This window comes from Microtus oregoni, unplaced genomic scaffold (assembly GCF_018167655.1).
Source record: "Microtus oregoni isolate MIOR12 unplaced genomic scaffold, Mior012 000018F_ref0000195, whole genome shotgun sequence".
Lineage (NCBI taxonomy): Eukaryota > Metazoa > Chordata > Mammalia > Rodentia > Cricetidae > Microtus > Microtus oregoni.
Genome location: NW_024543077.1, coordinates 22,743,984 through 22,761,156, shown reverse-complemented (window position 1 = coordinate 22,761,156; position 17,173 = coordinate 22,743,984). Strand labels below are relative to the sequence as shown.

At 38.0% G+C, this 17,173-nt stretch overlaps 1 protein-coding gene across 2 annotated transcripts in view; it reads left to right on the top strand.

Annotated features, from left to right (window-relative positions):
* The window catches only part of LOC121458970 (zinc finger protein 120-like), a 37,169-nt gene extending 26,152 nt beyond the window's left edge, over positions 1-11,017 (top strand). Inside the window, exons 2-4 of one of the 2 annotated variants that reach the window (XR_005975892.1) lie at positions 6,167-6,247; positions 8,774-8,900; positions 9,096-9,216. Coding sequence is in view for 1 of the 2 variants with exons in the window: in XM_041668417.1 (XP_041524351.1) it covers positions 8,774-8,900; positions 9,096-9,156; positions 10,113-10,869 (945 nt within the window). In the remaining variant the exon portion in view is untranslated. Of the gene's footprint in view, positions 1-6,166; positions 6,248-8,773; positions 8,901-9,095; positions 9,217-10,112 lie in introns of those variants that run through there. The other variant, XM_041668417.1, reaches the window with a different exon arrangement.
* Positions 11,018-17,173: the final 6,156 nt, after the last annotated feature.

Below are 17,173 nucleotides of genomic sequence, written 5' to 3'. Positions count from 1 at the left end.
CTCCAGGTTTTATGAATAAGACCAAATAGAATTTGTTCTATAAATACTAATTCTAAAATAAGCCTTCTTACTTCCTATCTTATTTTGTGCTTAAGTTTCTATCAAGTTAAAATTATGTTTTTGAATTCTGCATATACATAACATATTCTGCACATACTGCACATATTTTGGTCTTTTAACCTTTGAACTTTACTACATATAACATGTTCTTTATCTGTTCTTTGGTTGAGGAGCATCTAGGTTGTATACAAGTTTGGGCTTTTACTAACAATGCTGTTATGAACCTAGTTGAACAAATATTCATGTAGAATTATTTGGTTGTGCATCTTTTATGTATGTGCCCAAGAATTGTTTTCGTTGCTCTGAGGTAGGTTGATTCCCAATTTTCTGAGAAACTGCAATAATTTCCAGAGTGGTTGTACAAGTTTGCATTCCCACTAGCAATGGATGAGTGTTCCCCTTTCTCAACATCCTCTCCAGCCTAAGCAATCATTGACATTTTTGATCTAAGCCATACTGACAAGTGTGAGATGGTATTTCAGAGTCATTTTGATTTGCAGGGTATGGTGCAGTAGAATTGCTGGAATCTGGGAGTGACACATTGCTCTGTCTGTTGTTGATTGTGTTCTTTCCTTTGGTCCAAGAATTTGGGCTTGAGATTGTGGTTTAAGTGCCAATCTCTCAGTTTGTCTTTGTTGGATGGGTGTTTGCTTCCTTGATTTACGTTTGTTCTCTGGTAATCTAGTCTGTGTGACATAGGGTTGAACTGGGGTTCTTTTTTAAGGTCTTTTGGTACTTCATTTTTTTAAAATAAGAAAACAATCTATCTACTTCCTTTATACATACCAATCAAAGTTGCTGTTCCCTCTCCTCCACTAATTGCCCCACATACCCTCCCATCCCACTATTCAAATTTCAGAGAGGGTAAGGTACAGGCACACTGCATGGGGGAATTCCACAACGCTCCCTACTGTATCTAGCCTGAGCAGGGTATCATCCAAACAGACTAGGTTCCCAAAAAGCCAGTACATGCACTACACCAATTTTGGGACTGAAATTCTTACGGTATTTGTAGCCTTATTATAGCATGGAGGATGAGCCTAAGGAGGTTAGGACTGCAAATGGAAAAGAAGGGGAACTTGGGGAAAGTGTTGAGGGTGTAGGGAAGATTTGGGGAGGTCTGTGGGCTGGTGGCCTACATGGAATTCTGGCAGGTGGTTTGTCCTTTCAGCCAGGGATCTCCACCGAAGTTGGAAGCTACATAACAGACATGATGAGGAGAGTGGGTTTTTGGTTTAGTGTTGAGGGTTTTTGAAAGAATGGAGGAAGTCTATATGAATTGTTGATGGTTGCCATGGCCTCTGGTCCAGCATGTGGTCTTTTCCTTCAGTTTATCTACTTGTTCTTCGTGTGGTGTGTGCTGTACTTGAGCAGAGACTTTCCACCCAATGTGTAGGTTGTGGTAACTGTAGAGTTGGTTGGGGATTGTGTCTGGGAATGCAGTGAGTGTGTTAGTTTAATAGACTGGTGGACTGCCTGCCTGTTCTTCTGGCTGGGATGATATGCACATGAGCAAGGATTTTCTGCTTGAATTTGATGATGAAACACAACTATATTCCTTTTCCTGAATGGGAATTTATCCTATGACATTGCATGTTGGAAATCCTTCATTTTTTACTTGAAATCTCAAGATGTGTCAGACATGAGGTTGGCTCGAATTTCATCCAAACGATTTTTGAGATATTTGTGCTATATGGGTTATTACAGATTATGAAGATCAAAGAACTCAGACTAAATGCATTTTTATCTCTTCTGTTTTATTTATTCTTCTCTCATACAATACATGTTGACTGCAGCTTCCACTTCCTCCACTCCTTCCAGTTTCCCCCAGTCCTCATTTCCCCAGGTCCATTTCTCCTTTTTCATCTCTCATATAATAGAAAGCCTCCATGGGATATCAAAGAAACCCTTCATAAAAAGGTTCAAGAAAACTAGGTAAAATTCCTTATCAAAACTGGACAAAGAAAATTAATAGGAAGGAAAAGGTCACAAAAATTGGCAAGAGTAAGAGACACCAAGAGTTCTACAGTTAGTAATCACACAAACACCCCAAGCTAACAACCAAAGCATGCATACACAGGGCAGATACAGAGCTGTTCATGTTCCATGATTGTCACTTTATTTTGTCTGAGACACTATGAGTCTTGTTGACTCTGTAGCTTTGGTTTTCCTGGGTTCCTCAACCCCTCCAGATGCGACATTTTTTACCCCTTCCTTCCACAGCATTTCAAAAACTCAAGGTAATGTTTGGGTAGGGATTTCTGCATGTGTAATCATCAGCTTCTGGAAGAATTCTCTCTGGTGACATTTGTGCTGGGAATCAATCTATGATTTTAGATATGACTCAGTTCATTACTTTTTTCTTGTTTAGTTGTATTTGGTTCTACCCCAATTCTGGAAGCCATCAAGTTCTGGTTCCTGGCCATCCTGTAGTATCAGACATTGGCTTCCTCTCACAGCTTGGACTAAAAGTTAGACCATCATTGGTTGTTCCCTTCATAAACTCTGAGGCACCTTTCCCCCAGTGTATCTTGCTAGCAGAACAAGTGTAGTTCTCACCCAATCCCACCAATGGGAGCCGTATGTATTTACAGAACAAGGCTGGTTCAGCCTCTGCATTGCTCACTAGTAGCAATCTTCAATAGTGTCTTTCTTGTAGTTCTGGAAGTTTGCAGTCTACTGTTTCCACATCTCCTGCAAACAGCTCCGTTATTCCTGTCATCTCTCCCTCCTATTCTTCATCTCTGTCCTTTGCTTACTTGATCTTTCCTGTTCCCATCCGCACCTGCCTCGAGTGAATCCACAAAATCTATTCTGTCTTCGCAGAGAAATCCATGCATGGCCCCCAGAGCCTTTCTTGTTACTTAGCCTTTCTGTATGTATGGATTGTTCTGTGATTGACTGTGATTACTATGGTTGTACTTTACTTACCTGCTAATATCCACTTTTAACTGAGTGAACCATGTTGGCTTATATACTTCTGGGTTGCCTCACTCAAGATAAAAAATAGTCATGCAACAAGACAGCAACCAAATAATTCAAATATGGTGCAGTACACCTCTAAATGGAATTCTCAGTAGAGGAATCTAAAATAGATGAGACACATTTAAAAATATGTTCAGTATCATTAGCCATCAGGAGATTTCATCATAAACCTGACAGAAAGGATAAGTTCAACAACACAAGTGACAGCTAAGGCTCTAAGGATGTGGAGCAAGGGGATACATTGCTCTTGTAGTGCAAACTTGTCCAGCCACTGTGGAAATCAATATACAATCCTTGAATATTGGGAATCAATCTACCCTAAGACCCAGGTGTCCCACTCTGTGCATATTCCCAAAACATGCTCTTCCCTCCTACCACATGGATACTTGCTTGACTCTGTTCATAATAGCCAGAAACTGCTGTGTCTGTGATAGATTGCATTGATTACTGAATGATGTAGGAAGCCCCTAAGAAGGTGGACCTGTGCTTGGATATGGAGCATTCTGAGCATGAAGTAGAGACTAGGCAAAAGAGAAAGGCTGTAAACAGTCTTAGCAAGTGTGTTTTTTTTTTTTTTTTTTGGTTTTTTCGAGACAGGGTTTCTCTGTGGTTTTGGAGCCTCTCCTGGAACTAGCTCTTGTAGACCAGGCTGGTCTCGAACTCTTAGCAAGTGTGTTTTGCCTTCAATTGTTAGCTTGCAGTTTCTCCTACACTTCCAAAATGATTGAGTGTGATTTGACACAATCAATGAAATAATCCCTTTTACTGCCTGAGATGCTTTCAGTTTGAGGATTTAATCACAATAGCATAAAAGCAGGTTAGCACAAACAATTACAACACAAAAGTTGATTTTGTTTGTCAGTATAATATAGGAATGATGACTTTTGCCACAATGTGGAAGATATCAAGTTTTTTTTTAAATTTTTCCATTTAATTATTTACACCTCCTTCCCTCTTCCCTATCCCCTCCAACTCCTCCACACCCTCTCCTCCCTCTTCCTACCTGCTTGAGAGAGGGCAGGCAACCCTGCCCTTTGGGAAGTCCAAGGTCGTCCCCCCTACATCCAGGCCTAGGGACCTGTGCATCCATATAGACTAGGGTCCCAAAAAGCCAGAGCATGTGGTAAAAATAAGTTCCATTGCTTTTTTCAATGGCTTCTCAGTCAGCCCCCATTGTCAGCCACAATCAAAGAGTCTGGTTTGATTACATGCTCATTCGGACCCGGTCCAACTAGACTTGGTGTGCTCACAGTAGAACAGAAAGTGTAGAATACATATGCATTAGAGTACGACTCAGCGGTAAAAAACAAAAACAAAAACAAAAACAAGGACATCTTGAATTTTGCTTGCAAATGGATGGAAATAGAAAACACTATCCTGAGTGAGATAACCCAGACCCAAAAAGATGAATATGGTACTCACTCATTTGTGGACTCTAGCCATAAACCATGGTCATTAAGGCTATAGGTCACAAGCCTAGAGAAGCCAAATAACAAGGTGAACCCAAAGAAAAATATTTATAGATCCTACTGGAAATTGGAAGCAAACAAGATTGCAGGGCAAAAGTTGTGACCATGGGGGAGGGGACAGGCATGGGAGTGAGGTTGGGGGAAAGGGGAGACGGGGAGAGGGAAGGGAGAAGGGAAGGACTGCCAATAGCTTATGGGAGGTGGAGGGTGGAGATGGAGGAAGGGCTGATGTAGGAGCAGGGAAGAAGATAGCTACATTAAAGCATCCATTTTAAAGTTGGCAAGTGACTTGGCTCTAGAGGGGATCCCTGGTGTCCATTGGGATGTCCCCAGCTAGGGCCTGAACAGCAGGGGAGAGGGTGGCTGAACAGTCCTTGCCCCACAGTAATGCTGATGATTATCTTGAATATCACCATGGAATCTTCATCCAACAATGGATGGAGATAGAGACAGAGACCCACATCAGAGGAATGGACTGAGCTCCCAAGGTCCTGTTGAAAGGCAGAAGGAGGGAGAAGATGAGCAAAGAAGTCAGGACCATGAGGGGTTCGTCTACCAACTGAGGCAGATATCAAGATTTTTATGTGACAAAAAATAGAAACTTGAACATAATTAACTGTTCTTGTAAGACCAAGAAAATGAAAAGGTAATGGCAGAAAGTGGGTATTGAGATCATAGAATTTCAGTTGAAAATAAACTTGATTAAAAAAACCCAAGCACACCGGGCAGTGGTAACACACGCCTTCAATCCCAGCACTTGGGAGGCAGAGGGAGGTAGATCTCTGTGAGTTCGAGACCAGCCTGTTCTACAAGAGCTAGTTCCAGGACAGGCTCTAAAGCTACAGAGAAACCCTGTCCCAAAGAACAAAAAGAACAAACAAACAAAAAATACCAAATCTGAAGTCTTTTGTCTGTTTTTTTTTTGTTTGTTTGTTTTGTTTTGTTTTTTGTTTTCCAAGACAGGGATTCCCAGTGTAACAGTCCTACCTGTCCTGGAACAACTGGAACTAGCTCTTGTAGACCAGGCTGGCCTCAAACTCAGAGGGATTCACCTGCCTCTGCCTCCCCAGTGCTGGGGTTAAAGTTGTGTGTCGCCACCATCCAGACTTTTGTGGATATTTTAGCTCCAAATTTTTTTTATTCTGCCTATGCTCTAGAAATTTAGTAATGCCAAATTAAAATGTAATGGGCTAATGTCTTTAATGGAATATTGAAGATGTTCAATGGTTATCACTGATGACTCTTTTAGGTGTAGAGTAAAAGTACCCAGGTAGGGCAGAAATAAATGAAAATAAAAATGTAGCTTCAAAGGGCTTTATGTGTTAATACAGGCAGGAATTTTCAAAGAGTTTATTATCATTACAGAAAAGCCATTACTGTGCAGTGGAAGCTTATCAAGGTGCCCTAAGGGTAAGACTCCAAATACAGAAACCTTCAATTTAGGGATGGTTGAGCAAATTGATTCATAGACACAGGAAGCTACTTCATTCAAAACCTTCTGCACCTGTGGTCAAGCTCATTAGTGTTCATTGCATTAAAGAAAACCCTGCTTCTCAGCATCACCAGTAATGTGTTGGTCTTGGGAACATGAAAGAATCAAAATTTAAGATCATGGCTTTTTAGCCCATGGTTACAGTTTACCATTATTGCAGGCATCTGTGTTTGGCAGAGACAGAAGCCCAGTGAGGAGACAGTGAGAGTTCATTGCATGAAGCTGTGAGGATTGAAGCTGGGTATGGTGTGGTTTCTTTTCCTCTCTTGTTCCTTTAGGGCCTGCCACCAGTTGTCAATTAAATTTCACACATGGAGGCTTATTTTTTTTCTTATAAATGCTTGACTTTGGTTTGTTTCAAGGCAGGTTGTTTTTAACTTAATTGTTCTCTCTACAATTTCCCCCTGGCCTTTATCTTTATTCTGTATTCCTCTCTTTGTTTCTTACTCCATGGCTTGCTGTGTAGCTGTATTAAAGGCTCCTGTTATTCTCTCCTTTTGTTGCCTCTTCTTTCTGTTTTCCTCCCAGATTTTCCCTCCCATTGATTCTCTTTTCCTGGCAGCCCTGCCTGTCCTTTCTTGTCATGTGACAGGTCATTCAATTGTTTTAGAATAACCAGTTATTTTAGATAGGCAAACTGTCACAGCTTCACAGAGCTAAACCAATGCAGCAATTCTTTGCATCATTAAAACAAACGTTCCACAGCAAAAATAAATATAACACATTTAAAAATGTGATTTCACAACACAGTGGTTTCCATTTTGAGCCCAAAGATGTTAAAATACCTAAGGTATGACACAACTTCCATGGAGAACTAGCCACATATAGTGATGGGAAGTTACCAAAGAGAGAAGTGCAGGAGAACTTGCAAGGACAAGGCCGTTTAAGTCATTTGAAACTGAAGCCATACATCTGACAAGGGAGCTACAGGATTTGATGTTTATCCTGCTCAGCTTCAGTCTTGCCTTGGTTGAATCTTCCCTCACTGTGTCTTTATTTTTCTCTTTTGGAATGTTAATGGGATTTTGTACCATTGATGTTAGAAGGAGGTAACGTGTTTTTGGGTTTTATAAGATGTTGCTGTGAACAGATTATCTTGAGTGCCAGATGGCATTACACATTTGGACAGTGTAGGGACCATTGCAGATGAGGATCATTAAATGTCTATCCTTGAAATGACAAAATGCAATTTTTCCATTGTTGACCATGAACCAATAGTGGCTGGGGTCAGAATGAACTTGATTGAATGAACAACCTCCCAGAAAAGATCACATATTTGAACAAGTTTCTCTCCTTGATGGCTTTCTTTCAACTTCCTGTAAATATTTAGTAGGAGAAGCATGTCTAGATAATATTCCTCATTATACATAATGAGTCTCAATACCATGAACTAATTTCCTAACACTTGTATCTACTGTTTTGTGCTTGACATTAACCAGCCAACTTCCTACTTATACTGAATTTTTTTTGCCATCATTATAGGTTTGATATCTGCATTCTATATCTTGCCTATATGCTATAGGTAAAAATGAGATATAGCAGAAACAGTAGCTATTTAAGGAGTTTGGCAAAATGCTTTTTTAATTGCTTTGTTTGCTTGCCTAAGTAGCCCTTACTGTGTGGTTCCAAATTCCTGAAAGTTTAGGAGGCCATCATTTCTGGCTCTATTCATTTTTATATTATTGGGTGATAGCCCTGTAATATAGATTTTTTTATATGTCAAGTATATGCTGCTGTGCTGAGCTTCACTTATATCTTGAATTTTAAAATTTGAAAGAGGGTATCACTCTGATTCCCAGGAAAGCATGTATTTATGACATTAATACTGCCTGGGCATTCTGAGTCAGTTAATTGCAGGTGCATGAACTTATTCTGATTTGTTATGCTTGATTTGATTTTTTTAAATCAATATGACTATTTTATATGTCTTCATGGATATTCATTACCTGGGTACCTGATCATCAAGGTGATCTAAAGATCTCAGTATTCCTCATCATAAAACAATGGAAAGTTGTGATCCCCATGTAAGTACTGGAAAATGTGTCCAGCTCCATTCAAGACCAGCAAGAACTCTGAATTACTCTACCTTCTCTCCATCTCTTTGTTGATTATTCATGACAAACATGTATATTTCTAGTGTTTTCATCTGTGCATTTTAACTGCTTTACACATGAAGTTCCTTTCTACAAAATGTTATTAGACTTACAGTTTAAATTATACACTTCAGATATCTGGAAAATGAATATAGAACTGGAGTGAATGGAAAATTATTTAGAAGAACTTCAATAAAAGCCTTTCAGTTCTTTCTATCCCATTTGTTTGTTTCACTGATTTTTACACTGGAGACAGTGTCTTAATGAGTACTTCCACCTGTCCTGGACCTGATTGATTGCATAGACTTGACTGGCATTCAACTTAGAGACAAATATACCCACCTCTGTTTTCTGGGTGTTGTGTTTAAAGGCACAATACAACAATACACCCAGGGTGTACATATTACTTTTTTTGTGTGGTCTGTAACTCTTCATACAATTTTCTCATGCATACTATATGGTGTTGATCTTTTTTGTTGTCTCTTCCTCTCAATAGACCTTGCTCTTATGACAGAGTTGACTCTGCTCTTCAATTTCCCTCTATAGTGACTGTCTATGACATGGCATACGAGTAAGGAACACCAGAATCATCTATCTATACCCTGAAAAAAGTATGCATTTCCATCTTTGTCACTGTGGTGCTTTCCATTTTACACATGTGTGGTGTATTTTAGAAGGCAGTGACCTATGATGATGTGCACATCAACTTCACCCGGGAAGAGTGGGATTTGCTGAATCCTTCCCAGAAGAATCTCTATAAGGATGTAATGCTGGAAATGTACAAGAACCTCATTTCTATAGGTAAAAATGAATTTCCTTCATGTTTCAAAATGTGGAAACAACTTTTCCATGGTTGAGGATATTGTTCTGCAATTTGATTTAAAAAGAAGAATGAGGAGAATACAGCAGTCATATTTCTTAGGTGCACTTAAGATAATAAGCTAAATATTGCACATTGTTAAATGATACAACATATATTCTGGTCCTGTATTTTAGGATGCATTTGGGAAGACCATAACACTGAAGAACATTGGCAATGTTCTAGAAGACATGCAAGGTAATTTTCAAGTGAAAATTGATAACAATGTGCCTCTGATGAGACTGCACTTTCTCCTAGAACTTTTAAATAAAAGCAGCAATGCAAATAAGCACAGCTTTAAGTGCGTAGATGGTTATTAAATACTCACAAATCCATATACCTCAATTTCATGTATATGAATTATTCTTCCTTTCCTATGTGTATCAGACACTACACTTGATATAAGCTTATGAGCATAGAGACATGGAAAGATTAAACATACCTCTCCTTAAGAACAAAAAGAAGATAGGCAGTAGTTTCCACATAGAGTATACTTGTAAAATTTGATTCAAGTATACAATACTGATGGTTTTCTACACTCATTATTAATATAAAAACGTTACAAAAATGCCCAATGAAATCTAAGTATGTGCCAATACTTCTGAATGTCCTAGTTCACTTAGCAAAGGATATAAGACACACAGTATAGTAAAATTTATGAATGCAGTAAAGTTGGTAAAGCTCTCAGTGTATTCAGTTGTCTTCAAAAGTGTGAATAATATCATATAAAAATATTTTTGTAAATGTGAAAAGGTAAACCATGAAACAAAGGAATTTATCATCATACTTATTTTCCTAGATGCAAACTGACCCCAACTTAAAAAGCAAACATGATTTTAAACAGAGTTATGAAACCTTAATAACTAATTCCTATTTAGAATCGGAACAAGTTACAAAATAAATTCATACAGATATAAGGTTCAACAGTGTATTGAATGTGGTAAAGCTTTTAAATGTGTCAATTATCCTTGCATGATTGAAAGAAGCCAAAATGGTGAGAAGAAACTTTCAGTATATACTCAATGTGTTAAAGCCTTTTCTGATGACACCCACTTTCTAAAGAATGAAAAAACACATACTGGAGAAAAATGGTCTAAAATTAAGCAGTGTGGGAAAGCCTCTCCTTATCACAGTTATATTCAAGTGCTTAAAAGAAAACACACTGGAAATAAACCCTATGAATATAGTCAAGGTGATAAAGACTTTGTTCTTTTTGAAACTCATCAAAGTCATAAAAGAACACATACTGGAGAGAAACCTTATGAATGCAATCAGTGTGGTAAGGCCTATGCATGTCAAACTGAACTTCAAAAGCATAAAAGAATACATACTGGAGAGAAACCCTATGAATGTAATCAGTGTGGTAAGGCCTTTGCACAAAACAGTCATCTACAAAGTCATAAAAGAACACATACTGGAGAGAAACCCTATGAATGTAATCAGTGTGGTAAGGCCTTTGCACGTCACAGTGATCTTCAAAGGCATAAAAGAACACATACTGGAGAAAAACCTCATGAATGTAATCAGTGTGGTAAGGCCTTTGCATGGCACAGTCATCTTCAAGTGCATAAAAGAATACATACTGGAGAGAAACCTTATAAATGTAATCAGTGTGGTAAGGCCTTTGCTGAAAACAGTACTCTTCAAAAGCATAAAAAAACACATACTGGAGAGAAACCTTATGAATGTAATCAGTGTGGTAAGGCCTTTGCTGAAAACTGTACTCTTCAAATGCATAAAAGAATACATACCGGAGAGAAACCCTATGAATGTAACCAGTGTGGTAAGACCTTTGCAGCTCACAGTACTCTTCAAAAGCATAAAAAAACACATACTGATGAGAAACCTTATGAATGTAATCAGTGTGGTAAGGCCTTTGCGTATCAAAATAGTCTTCAATTGCATAAATAACACATACTGGAGAGAAACCCTATGAATGTAATCAGTGTGGTAAGGCCTTTGCACGTCATAGTAATCTTCAAGAGCATAAATGAACACATACTGGAGAGAAACCCTATGAATGTAATCATTGTGTTAAGGCATTTGCACGTCACAGTCATCTTCAAGTGCATAAAAGAACACATACTGGAGAAAAACCTTATGAATGTAATCAGTGTGGTAAGGCCTTTGCAAAACACAGTCATCTTCAATCGTACAAAGAATCACAGAGTAGAGAGAACCCCTATGAATGTAATCCGTGTGGTTTGGTCTTTGAAGACCACTGTACTATTCAAGGATAAGAGATCACACAGTGTAGGGAAACTTTTTGAATGTATATCAATGTAAGGAAGACTTTTCACATCTTATTCATTTTCAAATGCATAAAAGAACACAGTCTGGAGAGATAATTGTCAATTGAATCTGTGGTAAATCCTTTGTCACAATCATCTGCAAATACATAAAATAAACCATCCTTTAGAAAAGCTCTATAAATTTAATTTGGTATTCTTTTTTTTTGTTAAAAATATTTATTTATTTATTTATTATGTATACAATATTCTGTCTGTGTGCATGCCTGCAGGCCAGCAGAGGGCACCAGACCCCATTATAGATGGTTGTGAGCCACCATGTGGTTGCTGGGAATTGAACTCAGGACCTTTGGAATGCTCTTAACCTCTGAGCCATCTCTCCAGCCCCTAATTTGGTATTCTTTAAACCATGAGAAAAATCATACTATAGTAATACTCTATATGTGAATTTAGTATTTTAATGTTTTGTACCTCATACTTTTGTGTGTAATCAATCTGATAAAGCTTATGCATATTACCCTAATCATTTGTACCTATGGAAGAAACTGAGGGCTTATTCTAACTTATTTTTTAAAGATCTTAAGCCAACACACACAGTCAACCAACATCGGTTATTGTGTAGAAAAAATGGATAGTGTAAAAATCTGTTCAAGCACTATGATATCTCTTTTTATTTTGTTTGAACCAGCAAACTAATGGGCATAACCTTTTTTGTAGCCTTAGGAGTAGGAGAAAGGGCAAGTCAAAGAAACACACCTTGGACCTGAAAGCAGAGCCAAAGGAAAGCACTTTTTCTCTGAATCTAGAACTAGTTAAAGAAAGAACATCTCCCTGAAAACAGCCCAAATATTAAAAAGTGCCAGTGAAAGAAATACACTCTCAAAATACAACCAAATAATAAAGCCCCACATTCCACCCTTCTCCAAGTGAGCACTAAAGTAATGAATCCTTCAGTATGAAATCCTGCCCATCTCTGATATTGCTCATGATCAAAGATTAAAGTTTAACAAATTCCCTCATTCAAAATCTCCTTTGATGCCCCCTGATCCTAAGAAGCCATAGATGAGCCATATGCCAATTCAATATGCACCTGTCCTATTCAACACTGGTGGGGGTATTTATACTCCTGATTTCTTCCCTTTCAAATAAGAGGGCAGTAGAGCATGCGCATGCTCACGTGGGCATTTGTGTGAAGACATTCTTTCACTGGAATGCTTCAAAAACTTCTCGAGTTGTGCTGACATACAATTGTTACTTCTGTTTGGAAACCCTTATGAGAATTAAGCTCATCTCAGATGTGATGGATCACTTTTAACTTTTTTGGACACAATCAAAGATTTTTTGTTTCACATCCCTGCAGCTCTTTAACTGCAAGAAGACAATTATTTGCTGCTGCCCCATTTGCATGAGCATGTCTCTCTGTAGGATCTCTACCCATGTGAGCATGCACGTGCACCCCTGCCCTCTGCAGGAGCTGCTGGCAGGCTCTGGGCCAGAGAACAACAAAGGAAGGTGATCAGTGTCTTGCTTCTCTTTGGGAAGCTTTCCTTTTGGGACCCAAAGTTCTTGCACTGATCCAATAAAAATTCACAGGAGGCTAAAGTCAGAGGCTGCCTGTCTCAACTCTTTCAGGATATAAAGGGTGAATAGACAAAAATGTACAGTTATGACAGACAAGCAGGTGTAATGGCGTAAGCGAATGCAGACAGATTGTAAAAATATATATACAGCTTTAATGGAGAAATAGACTTACAGAACCACCGTTCCCACGGAGACCAGGAAAGCAGAAACAGTGGCTGGGAGCATGCTCACCAAATTTATAGGCAAACATTAGCCCGAGGCGAACACGCCCCCTAAGGGGCAGGACTTATCCCTCCATCTCCCCTTTTTGTCTAAATAAGACAGAACTAAACCAAATATAACTATATACAATAATAACAAATAATAAATATAACAAACAATATTGAGAACAAAAGTTTTGCTAACATTCTATCTCAAGTAGTCTAAATAATGTAGAAAGTACCTAAAATTATATAATCTTAAACTCCGTCAAAGATCTGAAAAGGGAATAACTATTACATAACAAACGAGATATATCCAAAATGTGCAACAATTGACAGAGACAACTGACTACCTGGGCAATCACCCAAAGTCTCGTTTGCAATGTTGAGTCAACCAACTTTGGCTAAGGTCTAACATAACTGACATACCATTATTAAAGGCAAGGAACTTTTCAAAACTATCTTACCCTGTCTTGGCAGGATATGACAGTCCTGTTTTGTCCAGTGATGCATGCTCTGTATCTCTGTCAGTGGATGAGGTATGGGCATTTCTTTGCCCAAAGGCCAGTTCTGCCAAATAGGAAGGCTCCAGGTGGAGTGTCTTTGGTGCTCAACATTCTCTCGGGACTAGAGCGGTGTTGCCAGGAGCAATTGTGTCTCACTATCACGAAACTCTGAGTTAGATTAAATGCCATTTTCTACAGCTCTTTGAAGAGGTTGAGAATTATCTATCTATACTGAGTATAATCTCTATATATCTAGAGAACCTGATTAGTCTAATTATAAATGACAAACTTTGATGACTATTTATCTATATAATTCTCAATATCTATCTAAATTAAAGACTAAGACAATAAACAACTGTGTAACAAATGAGGATAATGACCTCCAAATATAAACACTGTACAAATATACATTGCAATATGGTAAATATATATCAATACACAAACATTATATAAGTATCTTAATCCGAGGTAGAAATGTACATTGCAATATGGTAAATATATTCAATATATATTTATCAATACAATATATGTCAATACGTAAAAAATGTTTTAGAGATAGAAACATGCATGCACATAATGGTCAGTATAATTTAACTTTGTATCAATATACAAGAATCAATACCAATATATTTGTCTAAAAGCAATAACTCACAATGATAAAATCTATTATCCCATCATTCCCCCCCTTTTTTTTTCAAAATGATCCCTGAACTTATAAATTTCCTCCCCCAACCTCCCAACCCCTAAATGATGTCCCTAAACCTAGGGGCAAACTTTACTGGGAGAGGGGACGTTGTCCTCTAGAATTACTTCCAGCTGTCATGGGGGCGACGTTCTTTCTGAGGGATCCTGTGAAAGTAAAATGATGGTTAAATTTCAAGATCAATGTCTTTTAAAATTGCAAATAGTATTTTGTGGAGGTCTGGCCAGAATGTTGTACAAGATGTGCACCATTTCAGCTAACCAAGTTGGGATCGTCTTGTGCAGCTGGTATCCAAAACAGGTCTTGTAGTAGCACTATCAGTATCATGATGTCATATCAACCAGGTAGAGTTGTTGTTCTGGGGCCCCATGTTCTTCCTGGAGACTTCAAATGTCACTTCAGGAAAACCTCATTGTTCATTGTGAAAAACTTAAACATTAATCATATATATATATATATATATATATATTCAATGAAAGGTATGATATATATGTTCAATGAAAAGTATGATGGATATGAAGAAAAGCAAAGATGTTTTCTAAACTCATATTTCTTTCTGTCCCATATCATGGCTCTTGACATGAGACAGAAACTCCAGAAACTCTGGGTTTTTCTCTTACCAAGAGGCTTGGAATTGGAGAGGGACTGAGCCAGAGTCCAACTTCAAAACCAGCTCTACATATTTATAAAGAAATGTTTAATAAGACATATATATATATATATATAAATTAATACTTACAAAATGTGTCCAACCATCAATAATTAATTATTCAGGGTCCCTTAATTTCTTTGAAGATGAGTATTTTCCTGTGGAGATAAGAAAAGAACCCTTCCTCCAACCTATCTGTATTTCTTACCATCAGTATGCTCACCATCCTTATGAAAGAATTGTTATTTATCTTTTCCAAGTGGCTTCTCTTCTTCAAACTGAACCTTTATAAATTTTGACGGTATCCACAATTTTTCCTCACCTGTGGAGATAAGAGCAAAACCCCTTCCCCAACACAGCACATCTCCTGGATTCCATTGTGAGGTCAGTACATCCTTGAAATAAACTGGTTGATTTAGTTCAGTAGACTTTTCCATTATCCAATGTCTTTCTGCAGCCATTGTTCCCTTCTCATTAGCGTTGAGAAAATTCAAGGTTAACAAAGCATTATGTAACCTATTTCTGGGGGTGTTTTCCACCCCTTTCTGTTTGTTCAACATATCCTTTATAGTTCGATTTGATCTTTCTATGACTGCTTGACCTGTAGGATTGTATGGTATACCTGTAACATGCTCGATATTGTAATAATCAAAAAACCATTTCATTTTCCTAGAGACATAAGCAGGACCATTATCCGTCTTTATTTGTGTAGGTATACCCATGATAGCCATGACTTCTAATAAATGAGTGATTACTGAATCAGCTTTTTCTGAACTTAAAGCAGTTGCCCACTGAAAGCCTGAATAAGTGTCAATGGTGTGATGAACATACTTCAATTTGCCAAATTCTGCAAAGTGGAACACATCCATCTGCCAGATTTCATTCCTATGGGTGCCCTTCGGATTAGCCCCTGCAGGCAGTGGCGTTTGGTTATAGAAAGAGCAGATTGCATTTCTTTACAATCTCCTTAGCTTGTTGCCATGTAATAGAAAACTCTTTCTTCAAATCTTTGCTATTAACATGATGTTTTTTATGAAATTCAGAGGCTTGTAGCACACTACCAATCAATAATTGATCAGTTTCGGCATTACCTTGTGCTAGAGGACCTGGCAGACCCATATGGGATCGGATGTGTGTTATGTACATAGGGCAAAGCCTGTGCCTGCTAGTTGACAAAGTCTCAGCTTGCCTTTTATAATTAACTCAGAGACTTTTTCCACATAAGTTTTCAGTTTCTTACTTGGTTTATGTGGTAAAAAGATCCATTCCAAAATAATATCATCTCTCTTCACTAAAATTCCTGTAGGAGAAATTTTTGATGGTAGTATGACGAGAATACAATTGAGCTCTGGATTCACCCTGTCCACATGTGCCTGTTGTAATTTTTCCTCAATCATTGTCAGTTCCTTTTCTGCTTCAGCTGTTAATTCTCTGGGACTGTTTAAATCTTTATCACCATCCAAGGTTTTGTTCAAATGAATTATTAGATCAGGTGTTATTCCAATAGCTGGTCGTAGACTGGAAATGTCTCCTAACAGTCTTTGAAAGTCATTAAGAGTCCGTAGGCGATCTCTCCTAATTTGTGCTTTTTGTGTCTTAATTTTTTGCAAACCTATTTTTTTTAACCTAAATAATTAACAGAATCTCCCTTCTGAATCTTTTCAGGAGCAATTTGCAATCCCCATTTAGGTAAAAGTATCTTTATTTCTTCAAACAGTCTTTTCAAGGTATTCATGTTTGAATCGGATAACAAAATGTCATCCATGTAATGGTATACTACAGATTTGGGAAATTTCTTGCGTATTATTTGCAATGGTTGGTTCACAAAATATTGGCACAGGGAGGGGCTATTTAACATACCCTGGGGGAGGACGGTCCAGTGGTACCTCCTCGAATGTTGAGAATTGTTATAAGTAGGCACTGTGAAGGCAAATTTTTCTCTATCTTCCTTTTGCAAAGGTATAGTGAAAAAACAATCCTTTAAATCAATAACTATGAGAGGCCATCCTTTTGGTAATAAAGAGAGCAAAGGAATTCCAGATTGCAGAGGGCCCATAGGTTGAATAACCTTGTTGATGGCCCTGAGATCTGTCACCATTCTCCATTTACCTGATTTTTTCTTAACCACAAATACAGGAGAATTCCAAGGGCTGGTAGATTCTTCTATATGTCCAGCATCTAGTTGTTCTTGTACCAGCTGTTCTAAAACCTGTAACTTTTCCTCAGCTAAAGGCCATTGCTTTGTCCATATTGGTTTCTCAGTCAACCATTTTAGAGGCAAGGCTGTTGGTATCTCTGAAAGGACATCAATTACTTGTTCTTGCACA